At 37.9% G+C, this 24145-nt stretch overlaps 6 protein-coding genes across 6 annotated transcripts; 5 read left to right on the top strand and 1 right to left on the bottom strand.

The window, feature by feature from the left end:
* The first annotated feature begins 2587 nt into the window (after window positions 1-2587).
* On the top strand, window positions 2588-3151 carry LOC101314763 (serpin-ZX-like). The gene has a single exon (XM_004301660.1). The coding sequence runs from the start codon at window positions 2588-2590 to the stop codon at window positions 3149-3151; it is 564 nt and encodes a 187-aa protein (XP_004301708.1).
* Window positions 3152-4846: 1695 nt separating this feature from the next.
* LOC101296488 (expansin-like B1-like) lies at window positions 4847-7859 on the top strand. Its single transcript, XM_004300234.1, has 6 exons — window positions 4847-4868; window positions 6033-6253; window positions 6352-6458; window positions 6638-6819; window positions 6944-7076; window positions 7427-7859. Exons 2-6 carry the CDS (start codon window positions 6106-6108, stop codon window positions 7628-7630), a joined length of 774 nt encoding a protein of 257 aa, XP_004300282.1. The 5' UTR covers window positions 4847-4868; window positions 6033-6105; the 3' UTR covers window positions 7631-7859.
* Window positions 7860-9251: 1392 nt separating this feature from the next.
* On the bottom strand, window positions 9252-11315 carry LOC101314475 (pentatricopeptide repeat-containing protein At1g32415, mitochondrial-like). The gene has a single exon (XM_004301659.1). It carries the CDS (start codon window positions 11313-11315, stop codon window positions 9252-9254), a length of 2064 nt encoding a protein of 687 aa, XP_004301707.1.
* Window positions 11316-11634: 319 nt separating this feature from the next.
* Window positions 11635-12885, top strand: LOC101296204 (dnaJ homolog subfamily C member 2-like). The gene has a single exon (XM_004300233.1). It carries the CDS (start codon window positions 11643-11645, stop codon window positions 12576-12578), a length of 936 nt encoding a protein of 311 aa, XP_004300281.1. The 5' UTR covers window positions 11635-11642; the 3' UTR covers window positions 12579-12885.
* A 3941-nt stretch (window positions 12886-16826) lies between these two features.
* LOC101295916 (vacuolar protein sorting-associated protein 55 homolog) lies at window positions 16827-20105 on the top strand. Its single transcript, XM_004300232.1, has 5 exons — window positions 16827-16984; window positions 19025-19164; window positions 19275-19314; window positions 19475-19556; window positions 19660-20105. The coding sequence occupies exons 2-5, from the start codon at window positions 19066-19068 to the stop codon at window positions 19850-19852; spliced, it is 414 nt and encodes a 137-aa protein (XP_004300280.1). The 5' UTR covers window positions 16827-16984; window positions 19025-19065; the 3' UTR covers window positions 19853-20105.
* A 306-nt stretch (window positions 20106-20411) lies between these two features.
* LOC101314190 (eukaryotic translation initiation factor 3 subunit B-like) lies at window positions 20412-23299 on the top strand. Its single transcript, XM_004301658.1, has 4 exons — window positions 20412-20539; window positions 20656-20896; window positions 21836-21979; window positions 23132-23299. Exons 1-4 carry the CDS (start codon window positions 20427-20429, stop codon window positions 23297-23299), a joined length of 666 nt encoding a protein of 221 aa, XP_004301706.1. The 5' UTR covers window positions 20412-20426.
* Window positions 23300-24145: the final 846 nt, after the last annotated feature.

Here is a 24145-nt window from a genome sequence, read left to right as displayed (position 1 = left end):
TGATGATCCCTGTTGGAAGTTAGACTACATTACCTATTGTTATACTGATGTGGGAACTAAGCAAGAGGATATTGAGCAGATTTCTTCTCAAGTTAAAGAGCTACTTATTAAGCTATATAAAGAGTACAAAGAATTTTATCCACGGGTTGACAATGCATATATGGAATCTGATTCAGTAGCCCCAATGGATATCGATGCATGGTTTAGTTAATCAATCAACAGTTGATTCACTAATAGAATGATTTCACACATTCGATTAGTCATCCAGGGATTAGGAATATGTCTTTCTCTGTAACCTAACTTAGCCCCATCAAAACTATATTTAGTTTTTCTTGAACTTTGATGAGTTATTTGCAATTTTCTGCTACATGATGTGCTCATGTTATCCTATATTTATATACCTCCTAATCTTTGTATTTATGTTTAGTTCTCTTATATGTAGTTGATTTACGTTAGTTTAGTGTTTTTGTAGGTTTGTGTCGTAGCGGGAAGAAAATGAGCTAAAATGTGCAAACAATGATCGAAAGGTGACTGCAATCTAGAGTGTCAGAATTTGTTTGTGCAGAACATCCAACTTAGCCGAATTACTGGAAATTACTCAGATCGAGTCGGACTATGAACATTATATCATTGAAAAGCTTCAGATGTCTACTTTCTGTAGCATTTTACGGATCTCGATTTTGATATTTCTAGACTGAGTTATGATTGTTTGAGTGAAGAAGTCACGTCAGAAAATCTGCTCGGATTTGCTAGCATTTGTGGAGGACTCAAGTTCCATGGCACAAGATCGTCAACCCTAATGCTTCAAGGAAAATGATGCAGATGAGGATTCAAAGAGTACATGTTTTCTTACTTCTATAAGAAATATTTCAAGGTTTTCATATTCCAAATCAAGAAAGGAGTACGAATCCAAGTCCTACGAGGAAACTTGAAGTCAATATGAGCAAGAAACTTCTCTATATAATGGAGCACGAATTTCATATGAAAGGGAGGTCTCGAGAGCACATTGTAGACGCCTAAAGTAGCGGAGACCATTCATCCATCTTCCCCTTCATTCCTTTCCATTCTTTTAATGTTTTCGTTATGTTTCCTTTAGTTATGTTTTGCTAAACCTTTTCTAGGGTTAGGATGATGTCCTAACATGATTGTTTATGTTTTTTATGATTGATTTATAGTTTCTTTATGATGAATGTTTGATCACTGTTTGGTTATATGCGTTTTGTTTAAGTTCTTTGATTGATCACCTTAGAACTTAATTTGCATGTAGTGATTGGAAGATAAATTTGAAGCAGAGATACAATATAATTTATTTAGCTTCTTATGATTAAGTGTGGTGAATTAGATTGTTGTTTGAGAAAGAATAATGGTTTGCTTGATTTCTTTGTTTTATAAAACGTAACGAGTCATGCATGCATGTTAAATTACTTGAGAAGGATAGACTGCATAGCTAGGATATTCGACCTTTATCCGAGAGGGAGAGCATCATACACTAAAGAAAACTATGGTCTAAGTGTCGTACCTGGACTTACATACGAGAATTGTCATCTAAACAAATGAAAGAGTGTTAATTGCATCGATACATGAATAAGATTGTTAGTGGTTGATTTTGACACCCTATATTCTACCATCTTTGTTTTCTCAACTTATTTTCTTGTTTGTTTGTTTGTTTGTTTGTTTGAAAATCTAAAAACCATATCTTCGAATCTTGATTGTTTTTTGTCATTTGTTTATATTAATTGAGTAAGAATTTAGATTAATTATCAATACTCAGTTGGAATGACCTCGTACTTGCATAAGCTATACTACAACCGATTCGTGCACTTGCGAGTTTTAATTAAAATTTCGCAACACTACCTTATTATTGTTAATTTTTTTTTTTCGTGAATAATTTTCCGTATAAAGTTTCATTCATGCATGGTAATAACAATAAGTCAACACATGCAATGATCGAACAAAAACTATGAAATATAACATTGTAAATGATGATAGATTATGCCCATAAATACCTGTATGGAAGTTAGGTAACCTTAGCCACCAAATAACACTGGTTCCAATCCGATCCGATTGTAAATGTTTAAGAGCTTGAACCGGATCCGATCCGATTTAAACTAGTTCGGATTGGTTCATTACTTGTTTTGACTCAAATGTTTCGATTCAGTTATCCGATTTAATTTTTTGGTTCGGTTAGGTCGGTTTTTCGCACACATTCGATTAAATGCCTGGCCCTACTATATATAATGTGCTACGTGGTGTTCCGGGTACAAATAATAATTTCCCTTATAGAGAGATAAACAGTCTAACCTCAAACATGGCGTTTGTGTTGAAAGCGTTTCAAAGCAGAACCCTAACTTCTTTGTTTAAGCCTTTAATGTAAATCGTCTTCCTCTTCTTCGGTCCAACTCTCTCGTACCCAGCAGCAACAACAATAACAACATACAGACCCCAATAACAACCTTCACCAAAGCTCTATCCACCTCTCCTTCCCTCCATGGAATTGTTTCTTCCTCTGATGATGAGGAAATAGAGATTGATGAGCCTATGCGAGAATACGTTAGAATTTAGAAAGCAGACAAACATCGCACTTGGAATGACAAAGAAGCTGCTTCTAAACGAAGCCAAGGACTCAAACCTGGTCTGCACGCCGCTTTTCATGCAAACAGTGGTCTCTCTTCTCAACTCCAAAACCAACTCCACCCTAGACGACCGTTTATTGGTCCCCAAGCTCGCGGCTTGGGTGTTTGCAGACGGGTCCCGAAAAGGTGGGCCCCGCCTCTCATGTGCCAATGGCCTCTGGGTGGATGAGTCCGTCCATCTGGAGCCTTCTCTGGAACAGGCAGGGGGCAATGCTTACAAGGCGGCTTTGAACCGAGTGGATTTCAAGACTGACTACGAGGAAGTGACAACTAGAGTGAATTCATGGTTGGACAAGGAGGCTAACGGCCTCATCAATAGTGCTCTTTCTCCGGGCTCAGTTGATGCCCTAACGAGGCTCCTATTTGCTAATGCATTGTACTTCAAAGGAGATTGGGACAAAGAGTTTGATGCGTCAAAAACCGAAAAATATGACTTCCAACTTCTCGATGGGAACCTAATTAAACGAGTGCCTTACATGACCAGCGATGAGAGGCAGCACGTACATAACCGAGTTTGACGGATTCAAAGTCTTGAAACTCCGGTACCGACAAGGAAAAGACATGCGGCGGTATTCCATACGCTTGTTTGTTCCGAACGCAAAAGATGGTCTGCCGGCTTTGGTTGACACACTTGGTTCCGATCCTGGCTTATTAGATGACTATAATATTCCATCTTGGGGAGTAAGAGTTGGTGACTTGAGAATCCCAAAGTTCAAGTTTTCTTTCGGCTTTGAACCCAATGTTGTTAAGGATTTGGGGCTTCTGAAAGGTTTGACAGAGGTGATGAAATCACTAGTGGAGTAGTGGGTGAGCCACTATTGTTCCTAGCCTCTATCATAAAGCCGTCGTTGAAGTTGATGAAAAAGGCACCAAAGCTGCAGCTGCTACTCCCGGGCGCCGTTTGATGTGTTCGCCTTATCAGACAGATTTTGTGGCTGATCATCCATTCATGTTCGTGATCAGAGAAGACATGACGGGAACGGTTCTGTTCATTGGCGCTGCGCTCAATCCACTACTTGAGGGCTGAATATTGTTATTTACATATCCAGAATCATTCTGCATTAGTTTAATACAAAGCTCCAGACCTCAATTGCATACGTAGAAAATTGTTCTAAGCTCAGTTTATTGAGAACAAATTAACAAGCTAACAACTGTGTGTAAGTAGTTTCTTGTGTGCTGATCGATCTTCTTCACCTTTTGTGTTTGGATGGAAACCTGATCGATCCCCTCATATGTCATATGGCTGATATGACTGATGTATATGTAGTTATGTACATGCATATGTAATTGATGGAGTTGCCACAGCTAGGTTATTATGTGAGCCCTAATCGGCCAACTAGCTATGAACAACGATCAGGTTAGGTTGTGTAGCTCTCGCTAGCTGCTGGTCCACAACTGCACAGGCATCCAAGCTCGTTGCATTCCTTTCTGTGTGAGCAGTACGTAGTTTGTTTTAAGTCCTATTGGAACATGATTGCCAAGAGCATCAAACAGATGGACTGGTATATTGATAGCTTAATTAGAACGAGCGATGACTTCGATCATGACCTCAATACTTGAGTATTTTGGACATCACAGAGAAAGAAACCCTTCACAGAATGTAACAATATACCAAATGTGTTTTTTTTTCCTTTCTTTCATCTCTCCATGGCCTTCATCAAATCTTCTCAGTGAGTGAATGTGGTGTTGCTTGGCCTTCCAACCCGTTGGAGAATCACGTTCTGGGCCTTACTGTTGCTTTTGATATGTTGCAGCTTCATAATAATACATAGCTGTTGAATCTCTTAATTAAATATCTTAACTTGATTTGAAGAAGTTTGGACCATCTCAGTAAAGTGTTTTTTTCTAGTTCTTAAAAATTGCATATAATTATGAAAGAACGTATGGTGAGCAATTTGTAAGGGTGTCAACTCCAGTACATAGAATCTCACTTTCAGTTTCTTCAAAGGCTAAACCACCAGTTGAAAGGAACCGCAGGTCTGCAGAATATATAGAATATATTCCTTGCAATTTGCAACCATATGATGCAACGCGTACGTTTCAAAGCTATTCCCATACCATATGATGCAATTCCCATTTCCCAGCTCTTACCTCTTCCTTCGCTAAGCAAAATGAGCCTGAGGAGTTGTCATTTGGAGGGACTTTGAAACCCTCAAAGTGGTTTCCATGTCATGGCTGATTTGGTTCAATGGATGTCTTTTCTCTTCTTCAATGGCAGTCCACCTCGGCATGCTACTGTAAAGCATATTCACAATTAGCCTGTCACAATATTTATAAAGCTAGTGCTGGTCAGCCAATCAAATAATCAACTTCCGAGAAAATGAAGAACATTCTCCCTCATGAGTATATGCATTTCAAACTGGGTTTCATAGATTATATGCCATGCCTGCCCTATAGCATAGAAAAATTCATAAAGTTCGTTTTTAGGGGCATGCTTGGAGTCAAATTCAAGAAACAATGACATTTAGTAGTTGAACACTTGAACATGCTTTGAGCCCAAGTACAAATTACTATGTTATGTTTGATATCCAATAATTACCATCAATTGAATAGTGACCCACTGTGGTTATTTATCTTATTCTACACTAAATTAAGATATAGTTATGCAGGGGAAATTTACCTGGATGTGGTTGGCAGACACCTTTTATAGATTGAGCCATCTTTGTCCAATAATCATGAACAAAACATGCTCTCACAATGAAGTCATAATTAACAGAAACTTCTCCAAGGTGGGAACATTATAGATGCCTAACATAAGGTTTCATAGTGCAAGAACACCTAACTCTAACTCCTAATTCTATTTCAAGTAAATCACATTGCATAGTCATTCGTTTCGTTTCATTCAAAGGTCTCAATCTCATATACTGACCTCTCTCTCTGGTTTTCGAAAGTCAGTTTCCAACTATGCCTATCTCGGTCAAATAGCAACACACAAATCAACTTAGATGTAAGAATCAAATGTTTCCTACCTAAAAGTTCTTATCGAAGACATGCTTTATTGCTTCTTAATTACTTAAAAAAATCAAATGAAGAGCAACCATGATATGAGAAAGTAGAGATTATCTTATCAAGACTGCCTAATAGAGAAAGATAGACCGCACTCATTGGATATTGCAACTAGGAGTTGGTAAGTATAATGATTCACACTTGAATACAGGTTAAGTAATGACTTTTTCTAGTTTTAATAAGAGATTCAAAAGGGGAAAAAAATATCACAATCACATTCATAACGACATTTAAAAGTCGTAAACAAGTTTTCCACAATAATATTCTAAATCAGGTAAACAAGCCTATAGCAAGGAAGGCAAGCTGAAAGAACAATAGTAACAGTAACAATTGCAGAATGTCAAAGTTGGCGAGGTTTACCAAATTGAAGATACACTTAGTTACTATAAATACCTGTGTAACCATTTAGCTTCATGCAATATTCCAGCTATACCTCTCATTGAATTTGCTCATCTTCTGTCTCACAATGGCTTTCTGTCTGCGATCACCTTTGTGCCTTGTCATCGTTTTTCTTTTCTTACAAACACTGGCCGGTAAGGCTGCAACGTGTAATGACTGCTTTGTTCAATCTCGAGCAGCTTATTATCCAAATTCTGAAACACAAGGAACAGAAAGTAAGAAGCATTTAACTTTCATTTGAACAAAAAACAAAGATAGAAATGAACAGCATATTTTGATGCTTCTTATTAATTCCTTTTCTATTGAACTGTAGTCGGTGCTTGCGGGTTCGGCACATTCGGAGCAACAATCAATGGTGGGGATGTTTCAGCAGCCTCTGACCTCTTTCGCAATGGGGTTGGATGTGGTGCTTGTTACCAGGTAAGACTGCTAAACTACGAAGATCAGAATATTTGGTTTTGTGTGTGTGCTTTATTGCAGTGGTTTAATAAAGTGTGATGCAAGGCTACAAATTTCCAAAGTATGGTCTTTATATTATAAAGTCTCAACGGTATGTGTACTGTTTGAGGTGATAACTTTTTATCCTTCATAATCACAAGGTGAGGTGCACAAATGGCGGCTACTGCTCAGACAAAGGAGTAACTGTAGTTATAACAGATTCAGGCTCTAGTGATCGCACAGACTTTATCCTCAGCCAACGAGCGTTTGCAAGGATGGCTCAAACAACTGATGCAGCTGCTTCTCTACTATCTCTTGGTATAGTTGATATCGAATACAGACGGTAAGAGCCTAAAGACTGGAGCAACATTTCTAGCTATCAACTTCTGGTTCTTAGTTTGTGGTAGACTTAATAGGATGATGGATTCTAACTCAAGTATTGCTTTTCTGATTCTCTTCCCAAACAGTGTTTCATGCAGCTACCCCAACAAAAATATAACAATCAAGATTGATGAGAACAGTAACTATCCTTATTATTTGGCCTTTGTAATATGGTACCAACAAGGAAAGAAAGATATCACAGCTGTCCAGCTATGTGAGGTATTTAATTTGAATATTAACAAGTAATAATACTCGTTTATACTTTATTCAATCTTTAATATTTGATAATACTTGGTACTTTCATCCAAGCATTATATGAACCAAAACAACTTAGACTTTTTCCATACATTGGTTACTGTTATAACACAGTAAATACTTGCATGCTCTAGCCCAAGCACAGTTATAGTTTAAAGTTTAAACCAGGAAAAGAAAAACAAGCTAGGAACGTTTCTGTTCTGGTTACTCAACATCTTCTTACCTTTTAGCCTATTGTTCTTATCAGCATCACTTGTTTATTAAACTTATGTCATCATCTTCATTTTAACTGGAACATTTTTGAATATTTGCAGACACAAAACTTTGTCTGTAAGTTACTGGACCGGAGCTATGGAGCAGTTTGGACAACTACCTCACCTCCAACTGGACCCCTGCAAATAAGGATGTTATTCAGTGATGATGACGGTGATGAGAATTGGGTTGTTCCTGTGAATAACATACCACAAGACTGGGAAGTTGGACAAACCTATGATTCGGGAGTTCAAGTGAACTTATAAACATGCAAAAGATTATGTCTTCAATTTTTCTTCATTTCTGAGTACAAGGGTCATTTCTTTTATGTATATGCTTTATTCATTATGTTTTTCTTTTCAGATAGAAATATGCTTGAATAAGAGGATTAACAGATTAGCAGGATTCATTCCTTACTGTAATCAGTAATTTGTAACTTCCGACCTAAATTTTATTATTAATTTCTTTAAGTTATTTAATACAGTAACTTCCTTCTATTAGTTCTATACTTCAGAATGATGCATAGCCTCTGCAAATGGCAAACTTTACTTAGAGAATAAGAATTCTTAGTTTATCATTCTTGCTAGCTGTATGATTCCTATTCTTTAGTACCCTATCTTTACTACAGCTAGTTAAAGATTTCTTAACTCACTCTGCGGGGATTTCATACGTGTCTGCTTAAATAGCACTGATGACTTCTGATCTGAATGTGAAAACTGGAAGGAAAATTTATAAATGTTTGAGACTATGACTGCCATTAGATTCATGATCTCGTGAGGTATCCACTGACAAAATCTTCACTAAACAACTTCTGAGATCAAAGAGTTGAGCTATCAATTACTCTACTAGCAAGATATGCTTCTAAATAACAAAATGCCCACCTTAAGTTTTAAAATTTCCTATTCAAAGAAGCGCTTTGAGATATATATATATATATAGACCAAGTCCTACGTGCTAACCGTAATTTGATGCAACAAGGAACGAGCAAAATGTAATGATTTCCCACTGAGTTATAAAGCAAGTAAAAGGCTCGGAAAATAACATTATGAACATAATTATGAGTTCTTATAACTTATAAGCATACAAGACGATAAAAAAGTGACAACAATTGGGAGATCAATGAAGGCTACTGGAACTAATATAGGATGCAGCACTGGTTTTCTGGTGGGTGTAACGTGAACTCAAGAAGTAAATAAACAATTGAGCATCAATACAAACCTCTCTAGCTATAGAATCCAATAATTCCTTCCAAGTATGATTTGTTCCTTCCAGAATCTTTAAGAGGCACTTGGTATAGGAAGGGTTCCTAAACATTCTCATCAGCAGGCCTATAAGATCATAAATTTTAGTACACACCATAATCATCCAAATCAATAGGTATCTCAAATACCCCTGCTGGGCATAAGACAACTGAAATGCTTGTGTTTCTGTGTATGCATGTAGAATCCAAATCTTACCTGAACATGCTTTGTTGTCATCCAAAAGAAAAACAGAAAGATTTTTATTTTTTTTATTTTTTTATAACTAAATTACAGTTCTTAACTATAGTCTACATTTGGAATGACTGATTCCACTAAATCTAATTCGAGCAATTTACTCATGCAAAAGTAGGATAGATATTATATCTAAGATATACTATACTATCACACTAGTTGAAAACAAAAAAGTGAGCAAGTTTACCGTCCATTGTGGGATCAATTCTGTGTCACGTCGATCTTTCTTCTTCGAATGTACATGTGATAGCATTTTGCACAAACTAGTTCAACATAAAGGCAAAACCTTGAGTACTAATGGAATCCAATTCTGATTCTCCTTTGCTTGTTAAGTCTGTGCTTTTTAGGATCTGATAATGTCTTGTTCAAATGCAATGGTGCAGTGAAAGTTAACCTAAACATAAAGAACTGTACTGGACTCTTTTTGTGATTCACTCATATTGCCAAATAGCACTAACAGCATCTCACCGACATCTGGGTGTAATATATCTCCAGAGAGGAATACATTAACTCTCCCTTGCACTAGAATCCAACTGCAGCCAGGAACCTTTCTCACTCCTTTCAACCCCATCTCCCTTCTCAGAGCTTTTTCCTCAATATGCAGACCATTTGCTGAATATATGTTACAAAGGACCACATGGGCTGGTGCATTTAAAGGATCCATCTCCAGGAGTTGTTTTGCAGCATATTTAGCAACCTGGGGATTCGTTTTACCGAACCCACAAATACCAAGCAATGCTCCCCAAACAGCATGATCTGGTTTGAAAGGTAGCCTCCTAACCAATTCTTGGGCTTCCTTTACCTTCCCAGCTCTGCCCAAAAGATTAATCATACAGATGCAATGCTCCGGAGCTGGCTGAATTCCATAAACATCACTCATGGCATTAATAAACTCCCATCCTTTATGGACTAGCCCTGCATGGCTACATGCTGACAGGATGCCCAGAAAAGTTACTGAGTTCGGCTGTGTTCCAGATTGCACCATTGCTTCAAAGATCTTCAGAGTTTTATCTGTAAGCCCATGGTCTGAAAACCCCATGATCATGGAATTCCAAGAAATCAAATCCCGGAAACTCATGTTAGAGAATGCACGGTAAGCATCATCTATTTCCCCACATTTGGCATACATTGAGATCAGTGAGTTACTAATAAACAAGTCAAGTTCATAATGTGTTTTTGTCAGAAGGCCATGGAACTGTCTTCCAGAATCAAGATATGACATTGCACCAGCTGCTCCAAGAAGAACTGAATATGTTGAACTCAGAGGCGAAACACCTTCTGAACGCATTTTAAAGAAGATATCAGTGGCTTCTGCAAAAAGCTCATTTTGGATGTGCCCTGAAATCATCGCTGTCCATGAAATAGCATCCTTATCTGGCATAATTTGGAACAGATAACAAGCCTTTGATACTTCCCCAACACTAAAATACCCTGTGATCATAGAAGTCCAAGAGATCTTGTCTCGGATTGGTAGTCTGTCAAAGAGGTTCTGAGCCTGTTCTAGTTTCCCAATATGTATGTAACCATTGATCATAGAATTACAAGACTGAACACTATGAGTATTTGAGTGCTTCATAAACAGAAAGTCTGCATAATCCATGATACCATAGGCCGAGTACATGTGAATCAGGCCCTTTGACAGCCTGCCACCATAATCATCATGGTCCCAATTGTTGACAATCAACTGAGCATGCAGTTGCATTCCAAGCTGAGGCACCCCAATACCGGCACAAGCATACACAAGCGATATGAAGGTCTCACCGTTTGGTTTTGTCCCATAGTCCCCCTTCATTTCAAGGAACAGCAATAGAGCTTCTTTACAAAATCCATTCCAAGAAAAGCCACCGATCATGGCTGTCCAAGAAACAACATTCCTCTCAGGCATTTCCCGAAACAAAGCATACCCTTCATCCACATTGCCAGACCTACAATAACCAGATACCATGCTAGTCCAAGTTATCACATTCCTCTCCACCATCCCATCAAACAAACCTCTCGCCTCATCCATCCTACACCGCTCCACATACCCCCCAATCATCACATTACATGAAACAACATTCTTCACCGGCATCCTCTCAAAAACCTCCCTCGCTCCTTCCACATCCCCATTCTTAACCAACCCACCAATCATCGAATTCCACGACACAATATTCCTCTCCGGCATTGCCTCAAACAACCGCCTCGCCTCTTCAACCCTCCCCGCATCAGCCAGCCCACACAACACCAAAGTCCACGACACCACATTCTTCTCCGGCATCTCCTCAAAAAACCTACACCCCTCACTCAACCTCCCCGACCGCAAATACCCCGACAGCATCGCATTATAACTAACCACATTCCTCTCCGGCATTATATCAAACAGCACCCGAGCCTCATCCACCCAGCCGCCTCTCGAGTACTTGGTAACCAAACAAGTCCAATCAACAACGCGGCCATGAGCATCTCTTCTGCTAGGCATTTTCTCAAGCACCTGGCGTGCATCTTTAACCAAACCTTTTGATAAGTACCAAAGCAGCTCTGAATCATCACAACTGAGTTTTGCTATCTGGGTTTCATAGAATCGAAATCTAATTACAGTTTTGAACAGTATAAACTTGGTGGGTCTGAAAAACAAGGCGCGCATTAGTAAATAAGTAAGTTTTCAAAACAAAGCCTTCACCTTTTAAGCCTAAAAGAGCCAGAGGTTAAATAAAGCAAGAAGCTTTGACTTTGCTTCCAAACGACGTCGTCTCCTTCACCTATTTAAGCTTCTGGGTGCGATTGAGATCCAGACCCAGATTCAAAAATGGAGTTTCTGGACGAGGACGCAAGGCCAAGGTTCCTCTTCCAATCCAAAGCGGTGACGTCATCGGCTACAGAAACCGAGCCTCACTACAAGAATCTCAGCAAGCCCTGGATCGCCTTCACCGTTTTGGTCTCGTTGGTTTTACTGGGTCTCGCTTTCTTCTTCCTCCAATCCGAGCCCTACCAATCGCTGCTCATCTGGGTAGCGCTGTCAATCCTCGTCGGCCCATTCGCGCCGCCTTCGGTCACCGGCGGTGACGTAAGGGTCGGCCACGGCCCAGTCGTGGACTTCCCGGAGGTTCCGGCGGAGGTGGAGGATGAAGCGAAGAGGAGGCGGCAGAAGCCGCGGCGGTTTGAAGATCCTGGCGTGGATTTGGCCGGAAATGGTAATGGGTATGTGAGGGAGGAGAGAAAGGTGGAGGCTTTGGGAGGTGGAGGAAATGGGGTTAGGGTTTTGGAGGAGGAGAGGGATTGGGTTGAGGAGGATGTGGAGGTTTTGAAGAAGCAGCTGGTGAAGAACCCGGTGGGGAAACCGAGGCGGTGGGAGGTGATTGCTGAGGCGTTTGGGGGGAGGTATAAGGTGGAGAGTGTGATCAAGAAGGCGAAAGAGTTGGGGGAGAAGAAGGTGAGTGATTCGGATTCGTATGCCGAGTTTTTGAGGAAGAGGAAGCCTAATGAGAAGAAAATGGAGAGTGGGAGTGAGGAGGTTGGGGAGGAGGGCAATGCTGAGGGCAAGAGTGCTGGTGGTGGGGTTAGTTGGGGTGCTAGTGAGGACATTGCGTTGCTTAATGCGTTGAAGGCGTTTCCCAAGGAGGTGCCGATGAGGTGGGAGAAGATTGCAGCTGCTGTGCCGGGGAAGACCAAGGCGGCTTGTGTGAAGAGAGTGGCGGAGTTGAAGAAGGGCTTTCGGAGTGCTAAGGCTGCTACGGATGAGTAGGTGAAGCAATGTGGGATCGGCTGATCAATTTTGAGGAGGTACACTGATGAATCTTTGATTTCTTTGCTGTTTCGGTGGAATTTGAGATCAGGGTCTTTGTTTGAGTTGGTAATAGGTGGTTTCGTAGTATAATCGATGACAAATAGTGAAAGATATTAAAATCATGGAAGATTTAATGTTCTACTTTGAAATGTTGTTCTTATGTTTGTTTACATCAGAATTACAAATCAAGTTACATGCATTGAGACAACTTTGATCATATTGTTTCATCCAAAATTATTAAATGAATAAATGGAGAGTATATACTTTGATGGTTTTCAATCTCGGGGTCTGTGCTTTTCCCTAAAGCTGGAGGAACTTACAAGCAGTGTATGATAAATAATCATTTCTTAAGAGCACTTGTCATGGTGGTTATATTAGGACTGTCAGTCTCATAGAAAATGTTACATGGGTGAGAACTTGAAATCCCCAAATCATGGAACAGTTTGAGGTTTTGTTTCTTAGTCATTTCCAAATAAGTGATTAGTCATTTCCGTAAGTTCTAGTTAAACTCATGCTGTATTGGAAAATGACATAGATTATACTATGGATCTTGTTCATCATGCCATAGGACATTTTCAGTTATATTAACTCCACCAATGTTTTCAGTTTTTATGATGAGTAAAGACGGATTTAGCTCCTCTCGGCATTACTTGGCTTTCCATATGAACCTTGTAGTCGCACATTGAACAATCTTTTGTAAACTCAAACTAGAAGAGGAATTTTGGTCCTCGAGTTTCAGGCTATGAAGGTTCCGAAACATGGACTTGTTTCTAACTTACTCGTCATATGGTCAAGAGCGTTATCTATTCCATTGACTTGAACTATCATGATCCTTCATGTAAGTTGTACTTTTTTCTTTCTCTGCAAATTGAAAAGATGTCTCTTGCCCAGAACAAGGCTATACAAGATTGAAACAAGTTTAGAACAACACTAGTATATATTCTCTTTTGAAACAAGAGAGTTGTACACTTTAAAAATTAAAAACAAACCCTTGGTTGAATCCATATCTCTTTTGAACAACAGTAATGTCTCCTATCATCGATCTTAGAATATGCAATTGGAAGATTGAGATACAAATATTCTCCATAGAGTAGAAGGAGAATAAAGGAGATGCATATCCTAGCTAGCTACTTTCACATTTATAAACTTGGTTGAATCCATAAATGTGGAATTTGCGAACCTGAGTATTCGCCTATGTACGTTTTGATTATTTTGTATGGCAGAGTTAATCTATCAAAGCCCCTACCATCTGTTCCACGGAAAGATTGACTGGTATAGTATATGCAATTCTTCTCGCAAATAGAGCAGGCGGAGGCTTCAATAGAAAATAAACACCTTCCATCTAAGAACAATGTTCTGCTCCCTAAGTCTGTTACCTCCGAGTCCGGCCAGTTTCCATTACTAAACGGAACCTCAAAAACCTACATTATGGGAGAAGGGGGGTTACCTCCTTCAATGTTTGTAAAAAAAATGTATTTCCTATTTTACCCCTGACATGAATATCATTTCAAAAACTGATAATTTGGAATTGTTTCGTAACTTTGAGATTTTAGTGCCTAGTACCATTTGGTTTAGTGGCATCGATCTCCCTTTTACAAGTGGGAATAACTCACTTTAGACACGTTTTAGCATTTTAGTTGTTTGTGGATAAAAAAAAACTTTGAGGTTTTAGTTTTGATTAATCCATATTTCCATTCGGTTTATTTGAATTTTTTGTCATCAATTGATCTTTTTTTATTCAAAATTGAGGAGGTACTTTGATGAATCATTGATCTCCACGGTTTACAAACTAGGCCGAAGGCTATGAAGTCCTCTACTAAATCCATCCGATTGGCAATAGACACAAGAACATCTAGGCATAAACCTGACCGGTTAGCCTTCCAAGAACCTTTTTTGGGGTCAAAAGCCATCGGAGGCGGCTAGGGTTTGTATGGTGTGGGTCTGTATTGTAAGTTTCTTGTCCTATATACACCTGCTCAGGTATGCGCCAACTTTAGAGTATAAAGAGTATTTTTAATACACGGCGTGTATCTTCACATACATACATGGATTGTCAGGATTAGAGAAAATAATATAGAAACATTATGGTCAAACGTATGAATTGTTATAAATGGTTAATATTACGTCGTGTAAATACACGTCGTACATACAAGAATTTCCATAATTAAAGAAGGATTTTTTATTTATTTTTTTATTTTTTGAGAATAATTGAAGAAGGAAATTCAGTGCTAAAAGGATTTGGAAAATCTTTAATATAATTACGCATTACATGTTGGAAGAAACTTTAATTCAAAAAATGCAGAGGCTCTAGCTTTGGTTGGTTGCTGCGGTAGGAAGCCATCTTTTGTTTACTCAAATCAAATTACATGAGGACGTACCTTTGTCTTTGAGATTTTAGACCAGGCAGATTTTTTGGTGCATTCTTCTGAATTATATTTATGACTTTCTTTTATGTATACAGTTGTCTTCTGTATAAATTTCCCAAACGTGGACCAGTTTCTTACTTTCTCGTTCCATTATGCAATTTTAGACGAGCTGTATCTGAATCTGAATGCAAGTACTCAATCACTGTTTTTTGTTGTTGCACAAAGTGCTTAATTAAAATGGATTGTCTGATCATTTGGATTCAGATGTTTGATTCTAACCAGAATAAATGATGGACTGTATGTGCTTCTCTCGGCATTAGTTGGTTTTTAATATGAACCTTGTACAACAAATCCATTCTGAAATGAGATTCGTGACATGTATCTAAAATGTGGGTATCTGAGAAACGTAGCATTCTCTCATAAATGAGATTCTTGACATGTATCTGGAAATGTGGTAAGACTCTGAATGCAATCAGTGCATGAATGCATCAACACCATGGAAGTGTGCCCTTCCATATATACATGCAGGAACTTCTTTCTGTCTTGTTGTGTTTAGTTCAGTGCGCGCAGGATCTTAAATTACACAATAACTCAATCTTGAATCTGCCACAAGTATTGATCAGGTAAATGGATTGCGCAACGTTATGTTACATTTATGAACACTGCAGAGTTATGCAGAATAAATTTCCAGTTGATATATATATATATATATATATATATATATATATATATCTGGAACTATTAGTTAAAAGAAAGTTGTATCTGTGGATGAGTATTTTCTTGACTGACAGAATTGAGTTGGGTTTGATATTTTCTTGTTTGGTATATCTGCTTTTGTTAGGTACTGATATTTTATATGGCATAGTCAGTTGCGAAAGCCACACTGCATTTTATTCTGTCGTTTACGGATATGCCGACTTCGCATTGGTAGTGATACCACAAGGTAGCAGTTTCCTCTTGGATACAGAAAAGGACCCCAAGATGGTGATAGAGTAGAGCTCTCTTTACCGTTCAAGGTAAGTTACTTGGAGAATATAGTAGATTTTGCCATTGAAGAAGTCGTATTTGCTTTCTCAATGACCAGTTTAAAATTGCCATAAGTGCCTTGTGCAGAATGGGTACCTTTTCTCCCTTTTTCTCACTTATTTGCTCCTTCCCCCTCAAATTTGGATACTTGTGAAATGAGGGTTGTTGGGGTCTCATACATGATTGACTGGCCGCTGAACTCGTCCTTCAAACTCGATACCACCAGAATTTACTTACACAAGTTATCGATTTCATGCAGCTGCGGTTCATCTCCCACACAATTAATGCCCAATCGTCCATCATCCGCTCAACATTTTACAAGAATTAACTAAAATTTACCATATCATACTATCATACTAACATTTTAGATACTCATAGTCCGATCGTAATTGAATCAACGATGTACTATGCTTAGATCACCTAGTAGGCGTCATTTGTACATGGGTGGTGAGTAGTATCTATGTAGTATTAATTCAACACCCCATTACAACTTCAGATTTTATATTCTCGTTCATAATATTGTCTTTTTAGCCGGTATTCTTTCATTTTCTTGAAATTTTATAATCGAGTAGTTTATCCTTAAGATTTCCTTAAATTGCACGTTATATTACAACACCAAACTCTTGTGTGTGATATTTTAGACTCTTATTTGATTTTATTTTTCTGAAATGTTCAGACAATCGAATAAAAATGATCTACATCATCCACCGTACATAACTAGATCCTAAACCATGACGCACCCAAGTTCCCTCCTATGCTTCACATATTATTATTTTCCTCCAATTATTTATTTATGTTGATTAAATACAATAATGAGAATAACAATACAGGTACTCTAGTTTCCTTGCTTGCATAGCTGTTACTCCAGTCTCCTCTGGAAATCTTCATGTTGCTATAGAATTGCAGCACTACCCCCCAAACAGCTCCCGATCCAGCCACGCCTTTCGGGCTCTCACCTCCAATTCACCTCTGGTACGCCTTCCTCTTTCAGATTCAAACACTCTGTTTCGGAAAGATGAAATCTTTGCTTTTAGAGTCCATTAATTTTGAATCTTTATTACTCGGAAAAAGAAACTTTGTGCAATGCTTTGTTTGGGAGTGGAATTCAGATGGGTCTGTTGGATTTTATGGTTCTTTGATTTCATTTCATTTGTTGTTCATATGGGTAATTGTCTAATCGATTCCATGGCTTTTTACCACTGGAAAGTCCAAGAAAGGCTTTTTGTTGATCAAGTAACTTGATACTAACTGAGTCTTGAGTTTCAATTGGGAAAAGTTGGAGCTCAGGTCCTTAAAAGGTTGGGCTGTTATTAGTCAAGTTAGTTATTTAACTACTTGAATCGGAATTCCTTGAGATTCTGGTTTGATTGTGGATGATGTTGAGCAGCGTTACACATCAAGAATTGATTTTGTATTTGTAGATTTTGCAATCCGTGTTTTAGGTCTTACAAAATGCTTTTGAAATGTTTCCTAGACAAGTTCGGAATCATGCTCATAGTGAAAGAATAGATTGAGTAATACACAAGGGTCAGTTTTAGATATCAGAATACTCGAGGAAGATTGTCAGTCTACCTTAGAAGTTATAATCCTCATCTTCATCATCCTCGTACTGTCCCGGTCAAATGTCTCAATCAAATGGAATCAGCTGATTCCTTTGCTCTGTTCTTTATATGTAACACCTCCTGTTACGTTCATATTTTAGTCTTTTCAGGTCAGTTCCCACGTTAAATTTTGGTTGCTCTTTGGGTCTTTTCCACCTAATTTTTGTTATAGGTGTATTCAGCTGTCTACATCATAAATGGTCAATTGGATTTAATTCCTTTATGTTTCCATGATAAAATCATTTTAGGTTAATCTTGTAAGTGACTCGTCATTTTTCTCAACATTCTCATTCATGAAACATGGATGCAGATTTTCTGTAATATCCCAACATTTTGCTCATTATTGCTAGTGAAATACCAGTTCTTGTAGAGTTTCTCCAATTAAATTTAATCACTCCTTACCATTTATCTTGGGTCTAGTTGTATCTTTATCCACTTTGTTGGAAGAGCTCTCAGTCGATTCCAGCTCCTCACCCCCAATAGGTTTTGGTACCTGGAAATCACACCGACCCACTTTACAGGTCACTAGGGCATCCAGCCAAAGCGTTAATTTTATGGGAAGCTCTAGCAAATAGCAGGGAGGGTACAGTAAAGTCAGAAGTCAGCTTAGTGATACAAATATTTAACTTGAAAAGTGTGTAAGAAGTCAGCTTCTGAGAATTTTTTATTTCCTTTCTCCACAATGGCACTACCTTACCCATATCCAAACAGTGTCTAGCGTATTTAGACTGAGGTGCTTCCTATATGTCACTAAATGTCTTTGAACCTTTTCCTTCTTGAGTCGTGTCACCTTATTTAGTTATCTGGTCTGCCTCTCAAGTTGTTGTTAATATGAGGAACCGTTCAACCTTAATTTAACAAGAAAAAAGAACCATATTTAGATAATGGTGGAGAATCCACTTAGTACTCGAGATTGATACATTTGTTTTATAGTATCTATTAACTGTTATGTGCACACAGAAGAAGAATGTTTCCCTTTGTCATAGTTTAAGCAGTGAATATCCTGCTTTGTGTTGATGTTTTTAGTCGTATGAAGTTGTATCATATATATGCATGACTAGCAAGTCATTTGCATGCTGCTGCCACAATTATAATATATGTCCAGTGTGGTGATATGTAATTTTCCGGCCATGACCTTCGGTTTGACATTAAGTATTCAACTGGACATTACTCCTGTTCTGCATGGCTTTAATAAAGGCTTATACTGTGATTTTGCTTCAGACATGGCTCGAATAGGATGTCTGGGTTAGATATGAAGTAAATGAACCTCAATCTTATTGATCATTATGGAGTCATATGACTTCTCTCGAATGTCATTTCCTCTTTGTATCTCCATGGACCGCTTTTTATATTTCCTTGCTTCCAGAATATCTTTTCCGCTTTAATTTTTGTAATCACTTCAAAATTTCAGTTGTTTCGATCTATGAGGTGAGGCAAGTACTTGATCACTTGATGGCTGACTTACCACGTTATATGCGTCTCTGCTTGCAATCTGGGAAACTTGCTTTCTTGGCAATTTTGGTATCTGGAGGGATTGTACTGCAAATTTTGGTGGGTCCTTGTTGTATTTTCTATTTGCTCAAGTTAAATGTAACTGTTAAGCTTTTCTTTGTTCAAGGTCATTATTAATATATGTTCTCATGTTTTGTGTTTTGACGCAGGCATGTGCTTTGTACAATAATTGGTGGCCGATGCTAACTGGTAGGGAACTGAACTTTCTGTATCTCTTAAGTTTTATCTTGTCACTGAGAAAATGATATTTGTCAAAACTGTATCCCCTCTAGAGAATTCGATTGCAAGAACTCCCTCTTTGTGATTGTCGATTTTCATATGGCCTAGTAATCACATTGTTCTCTGGCAGTAATAATGTATGTGCTTCTTCCCATGCCGTTGCTGTTCTTTGTGGGATCAGATTTTTCTGTTTTCATGGAATCTGATAATGCGTATGTCTTTTTCTTTTCAACTGGTTAACTGAAACATATTTTTTCTTCTGAAGATTAAAGCCGCATCAGCTTCTTACTTTCTTTTTAACAAATAATGAAACAGCTGGGTTAACGTAACCAAGTTCTTGACTGGAGCTTCAGCCATTGGAAGCATTGCGATACCCGCCATCTTAACACACGCTGGTGTTATTGGCTGGGGAGCCCTGGCCTTGGAGCTCTCATCCTTTTTCGTATTTGTACTCGCCATAATGTGTTACATCCGGACAGACGATGACGACAGCTACAGTTCGATCTGAGATATGGCTCTCTACGAGATTACCAGATTACTGTAAAGATGTCATAGGTTGCATTAGGTATATAGAGCATTTGTATCTGTTTGTGTGCGATGATCAGCTTGTTATAGATTCAGAAAACCGTGATCATGTATTTGAGTGGGGTTTTGAATATTATATGTTTTGACCTCTCACTACAAACTCTGGGGTCTATTGTATTGACAGATAAGGTGCCTTTCTGGTCATATCTTTTAGTTTATGAACTGTGAAATTTCTTAAACGGGGTTAAGCCTTCACTTGCAACCCATCGACTTGAAGCAAATTGGCTTGCGTAGCATTAATTGCAGTGTATATAGTTTTGCCCGTAGTGCCGAGAAATTTACTTTCGAGCATATGGAGTGTTTGGGGTATCCAAAGTTCCGAACACTGTGAAAGAAATAATACACTGTATAGCAAAGTCAGTACAAATTCATATTCAAAAGAATGTATTTTGTAAAATTTACATAAATATCCCAAAATACACAAACAAGTTTCAATTTGGCATGCAATAAAACCCAAACAGAACTAGTCTCCATCCCAAAAACCAGAAGCACCAAACATGACAGTAGACAGCGCCACCATGGAAGACATGGAAGCCAAGGCCGACCAGCTCGGTATCCAGTTCTCCTCCATAGACTTGAATTCTTCACACCCACCTCACTTTAATTTCAGGTACCCAATTCTCAATACAAAGACTCTTCCTTTTTTGCCTTTTCAATTCCTCAACACTTAGAAATTTCAAACTCCAAACTTATAATTGATTCGGCTTTATTTTTTATGGTTCACAGTGAATGCCAAGAAGTGTTTTACGATGAAAATGGTTTCATTCCCAATATTGAGTTTGGGGGTGTGATTGTGGTTAGTAATCTTCCTGTTGTTGAGGCAGAGATGGCCCAGGAGCTTGAAAGCGAGATTCGAGTGGTGTTTAGTGAAGTTGGTGTTATTAAAGAAGATGGGTTTTCGATGCCTGTGAACCCCACCACCCAAGAAACCTTGGGTCATTGTTTCATTGAGTTTAATTCTCAGGAGGTAGTTGGTTTTGTTCCTCTGCTCTGTTTTAGTTTCAGTTGTTTCTTGAGTTTGGTTAGTGTAATACTAATGCAGCAAATTTGTTGGGTTTTTTCTTTGTGGAATTTAGTTTCGCTTGAATTTGATAACCCAGTTGTGAAAGATTCACAGGGATACTAGATTACTAGGTTTACTTTTTGTCGCATAGGCTACATTCTGTTTACATATTTGTAGACTACAGGTTATAGTTATCAGATTGTAAATGAAAGCTTGCCAATGAATAATGCCTAGCTAGAATATTGCAGAGGTAATAAAACTCCATTTTCCTCGAGACAAGGAATGGTGAATGATGTAAGTGTATGTTAGCTATGTAGCTTTGTTCCTTGGAGGATGTATCATGTATGTAAATAAAATAAAAATAAAAAAAATTTTGAAACCAGGAATGGTTTAAGGTTTTCCTCTTTGTTCCGGTAAACCAGTTTTCCTCATTCATGTAGGAATTAGAATGCAACGTGATCTCTTTAGTTCTGTTTTCCTTAGGTGAGCTGTTTTGAGCAGTCAGATGTACTGGACATTGTATGATGTTGAGGTTAGGATCTTGTATGCACTCAAGTGGAAAGCTTGTCCTCACTGCCTTGGAATTTTACTCTTAATACAACATCTGTGTTTTTGATTTTTGGGGAAGGAATAATATAGCTCGGATGCTGTAAATGTGTTTGGATGCAAATGGGTTTAACAAATCAGAGCACGTGCACTTGATATTACTGTTGTAGTTCTCTTGATTTTTCAATGACAGTGTTTGATAGTAACAGTAACTGGTATGAACAGTTGAAGACCAATACAGTTGTTTTTTATTTTATCTGTATATAACCGTTCGGGTCAATATGTCGTGTACTAGTAAAATCATGCTTACGGAGGTATTTTTATTGTCACCTCATCTTTTGATTATTGTCTTTGCAGGAAGCCGCACTTGCTAGGAACAAGAGAGATGGATACAAGTTTGGTGATTGCAAGATGTCAGTAAGCCTCTATGATGCCTTTGGCAGTTTAGCTGCTATTCCTGGCACGGGGACTTATTCAGAGATTAATGCATCCTTTTGTGGGGTAAGATCCGCAATGTCATTATATTTTTTGAATTCTATATTTTTGAGTTGTTTGTTCAGTATATTGTTTATTCAACCGTCTTTGTGTTTTATTTATTTATTTATTTATTTTTTATCAAGGACGAAAGTTTATTAATAATAATTGAAAAGTACATAGCATGATGCAAACGCATCGAAGGAAAGCAAGAAAGCATAACAAGATGCACAGATGCATCTATAATAAAAAAGCAATAAAAGATAACCAGATGCACAAACGCATCTATATTGAGAAGTAACCAGGACGTGACTTGATGCCGAACGACATCGCTTAGCTGCATATAAGTGATATAACACGATAGTAGCGTAAATGTGATAGTAACTGTAACAATAACCGTAACCGATGGTATGACCACCTAGGAGAGGTGATTCGCCCACCAGGAGTTCGAGAGTAACCGAGTGTGTAAGAAACTCGAAAATTAGCAAACGAACTCCTAAGAACCAGAACCAATGCCAGATCAAAATGAGCAGCTGTCTTTGTTAGATTTTAGCAAGTAGGAATTTTTCTTATGATTTTTATCATGTTATTTGATACAAATTCTATCTACCATTTTTTTTTATTGAATAATCCTTCGACTTTTTTTTGAAGTGTGTGTGTATATATATATATACACACACACTCTATTATAGAAACTTCAACTTAAAAGGGGAACAGCCACTCCAGCCAGACTCATTAGACATTTCATTTTACATCTTCATGTAAAATAGAGTTTTACTTACCTTCTTATCACGTCTCGCACCACCTTTATCATGTTGTATTTCTTTCATTCATGAAGGGAGTCAAGGGACTAGAGCGTTAAATACTGATATTAAGTCTCTAATGTGGGACATTATATTGCCTTGGTACCAATGTTCTTAAATTGGCGTATGTATTAGATGCATCATAACATTCTGATTGTCTATTTCTATATGCTCAAAAGATCCTCACTTAACGGAGGACTCAATCTCTGAAAATCACTGCGGGTTCCAGTGAACCATTTTTATATTACTTGGTGCTTCAACTGATTTTATGTTGCATCATTGGTCAATTTTTTTACCAGATTTGATTGTTGCTATTCTGCTAGCAAATTTATGTTCGTAGTATTGGTTTCTCATATATTCACCCTTAATGCTGCAGTCCTCAAGGTATCCAGGGTCGCCTTCTTTGCTTAGTCCTGTAACGGAGGAAGACGAAGAACCCGTTTATAGTGATGTTTCTACTGCAGATGACAACGATGAAATAATGATGTGGAGTGAGCAAGAAAACGATATGAGCAGTGAGGAATTTAGGGAAGTCATTGAATAGAATTATGATGAGAATTCCCAAAGGGGTATGCAGAGGGGACATATACAGTAAAACCGATTACGTTCCAAAAGCTCATCTTGCCTTGTGCTGGATCTGATTACAAGCTTTCCGTACACTATTTGGAACATTTGATCCGCCTCCACTAGTGGGAAAAGATCGTATACTGTTGTGCAGTTTGAGCAATCAATATTGAAAACTAGCATCATCCGTATTCCTTTACTTATAATCAAAAGCACACAAACGCTCTTCAATTCCTTTTGACAGCATATTATCAACGGACATGATGGACATTCAAAAAAAAAAAATAATAATCTAGATTTATCAAATGAATATATGTGAAATCTACACTCCCCAAATAATAAGGAAAAAACTTACGTCCGGATTAATATGTACGTGTGTGTCCGACCTCTTTTTTATTTACATACTTTTGTCGATGTAAATCATAATCTTAACTGTTTAAAATTTGAATTTTTTTTTTGTCAATATAAAAAAAGATCGTTTGCTCAGCAGAATGTATCAAATAAATGGACAGTTGATAATGAGACTGCTAATCTTCAACAGAATAGTCAATTTAATGCAATCAGCTGAGCAAACGAATTTTGTTTACATTGATTTTTTGCAGGATATGATCTTTGTTGGTAAAATATATAGATAAGAGAGAGTCCGGACGCACAAATAGACGGACATACTTGGACCATTTAGGATTTAGGGTTTTTTGTTGGTAAAATATGTAGATAATTACCCGTTTATAGTGATGTTCAAGTCGGACATACTTGAAAGTTGAAACCTGTTTTTTTTTTTCTTTTTTCCGACCAAAAATAATAATAATAATAATAAGATAATTAC

Source organism: Fragaria vesca, linkage group LG5, assembly GCF_000184155.1.
Source record: "Fragaria vesca subsp. vesca linkage group LG5, FraVesHawaii_1.0, whole genome shotgun sequence".
Taxonomy (NCBI): domain Eukaryota; kingdom Viridiplantae; phylum Streptophyta; class Magnoliopsida; order Rosales; family Rosaceae; genus Fragaria; species Fragaria vesca.
This window is presented reverse-complemented; position numbering and strand designations above follow the sequence as displayed.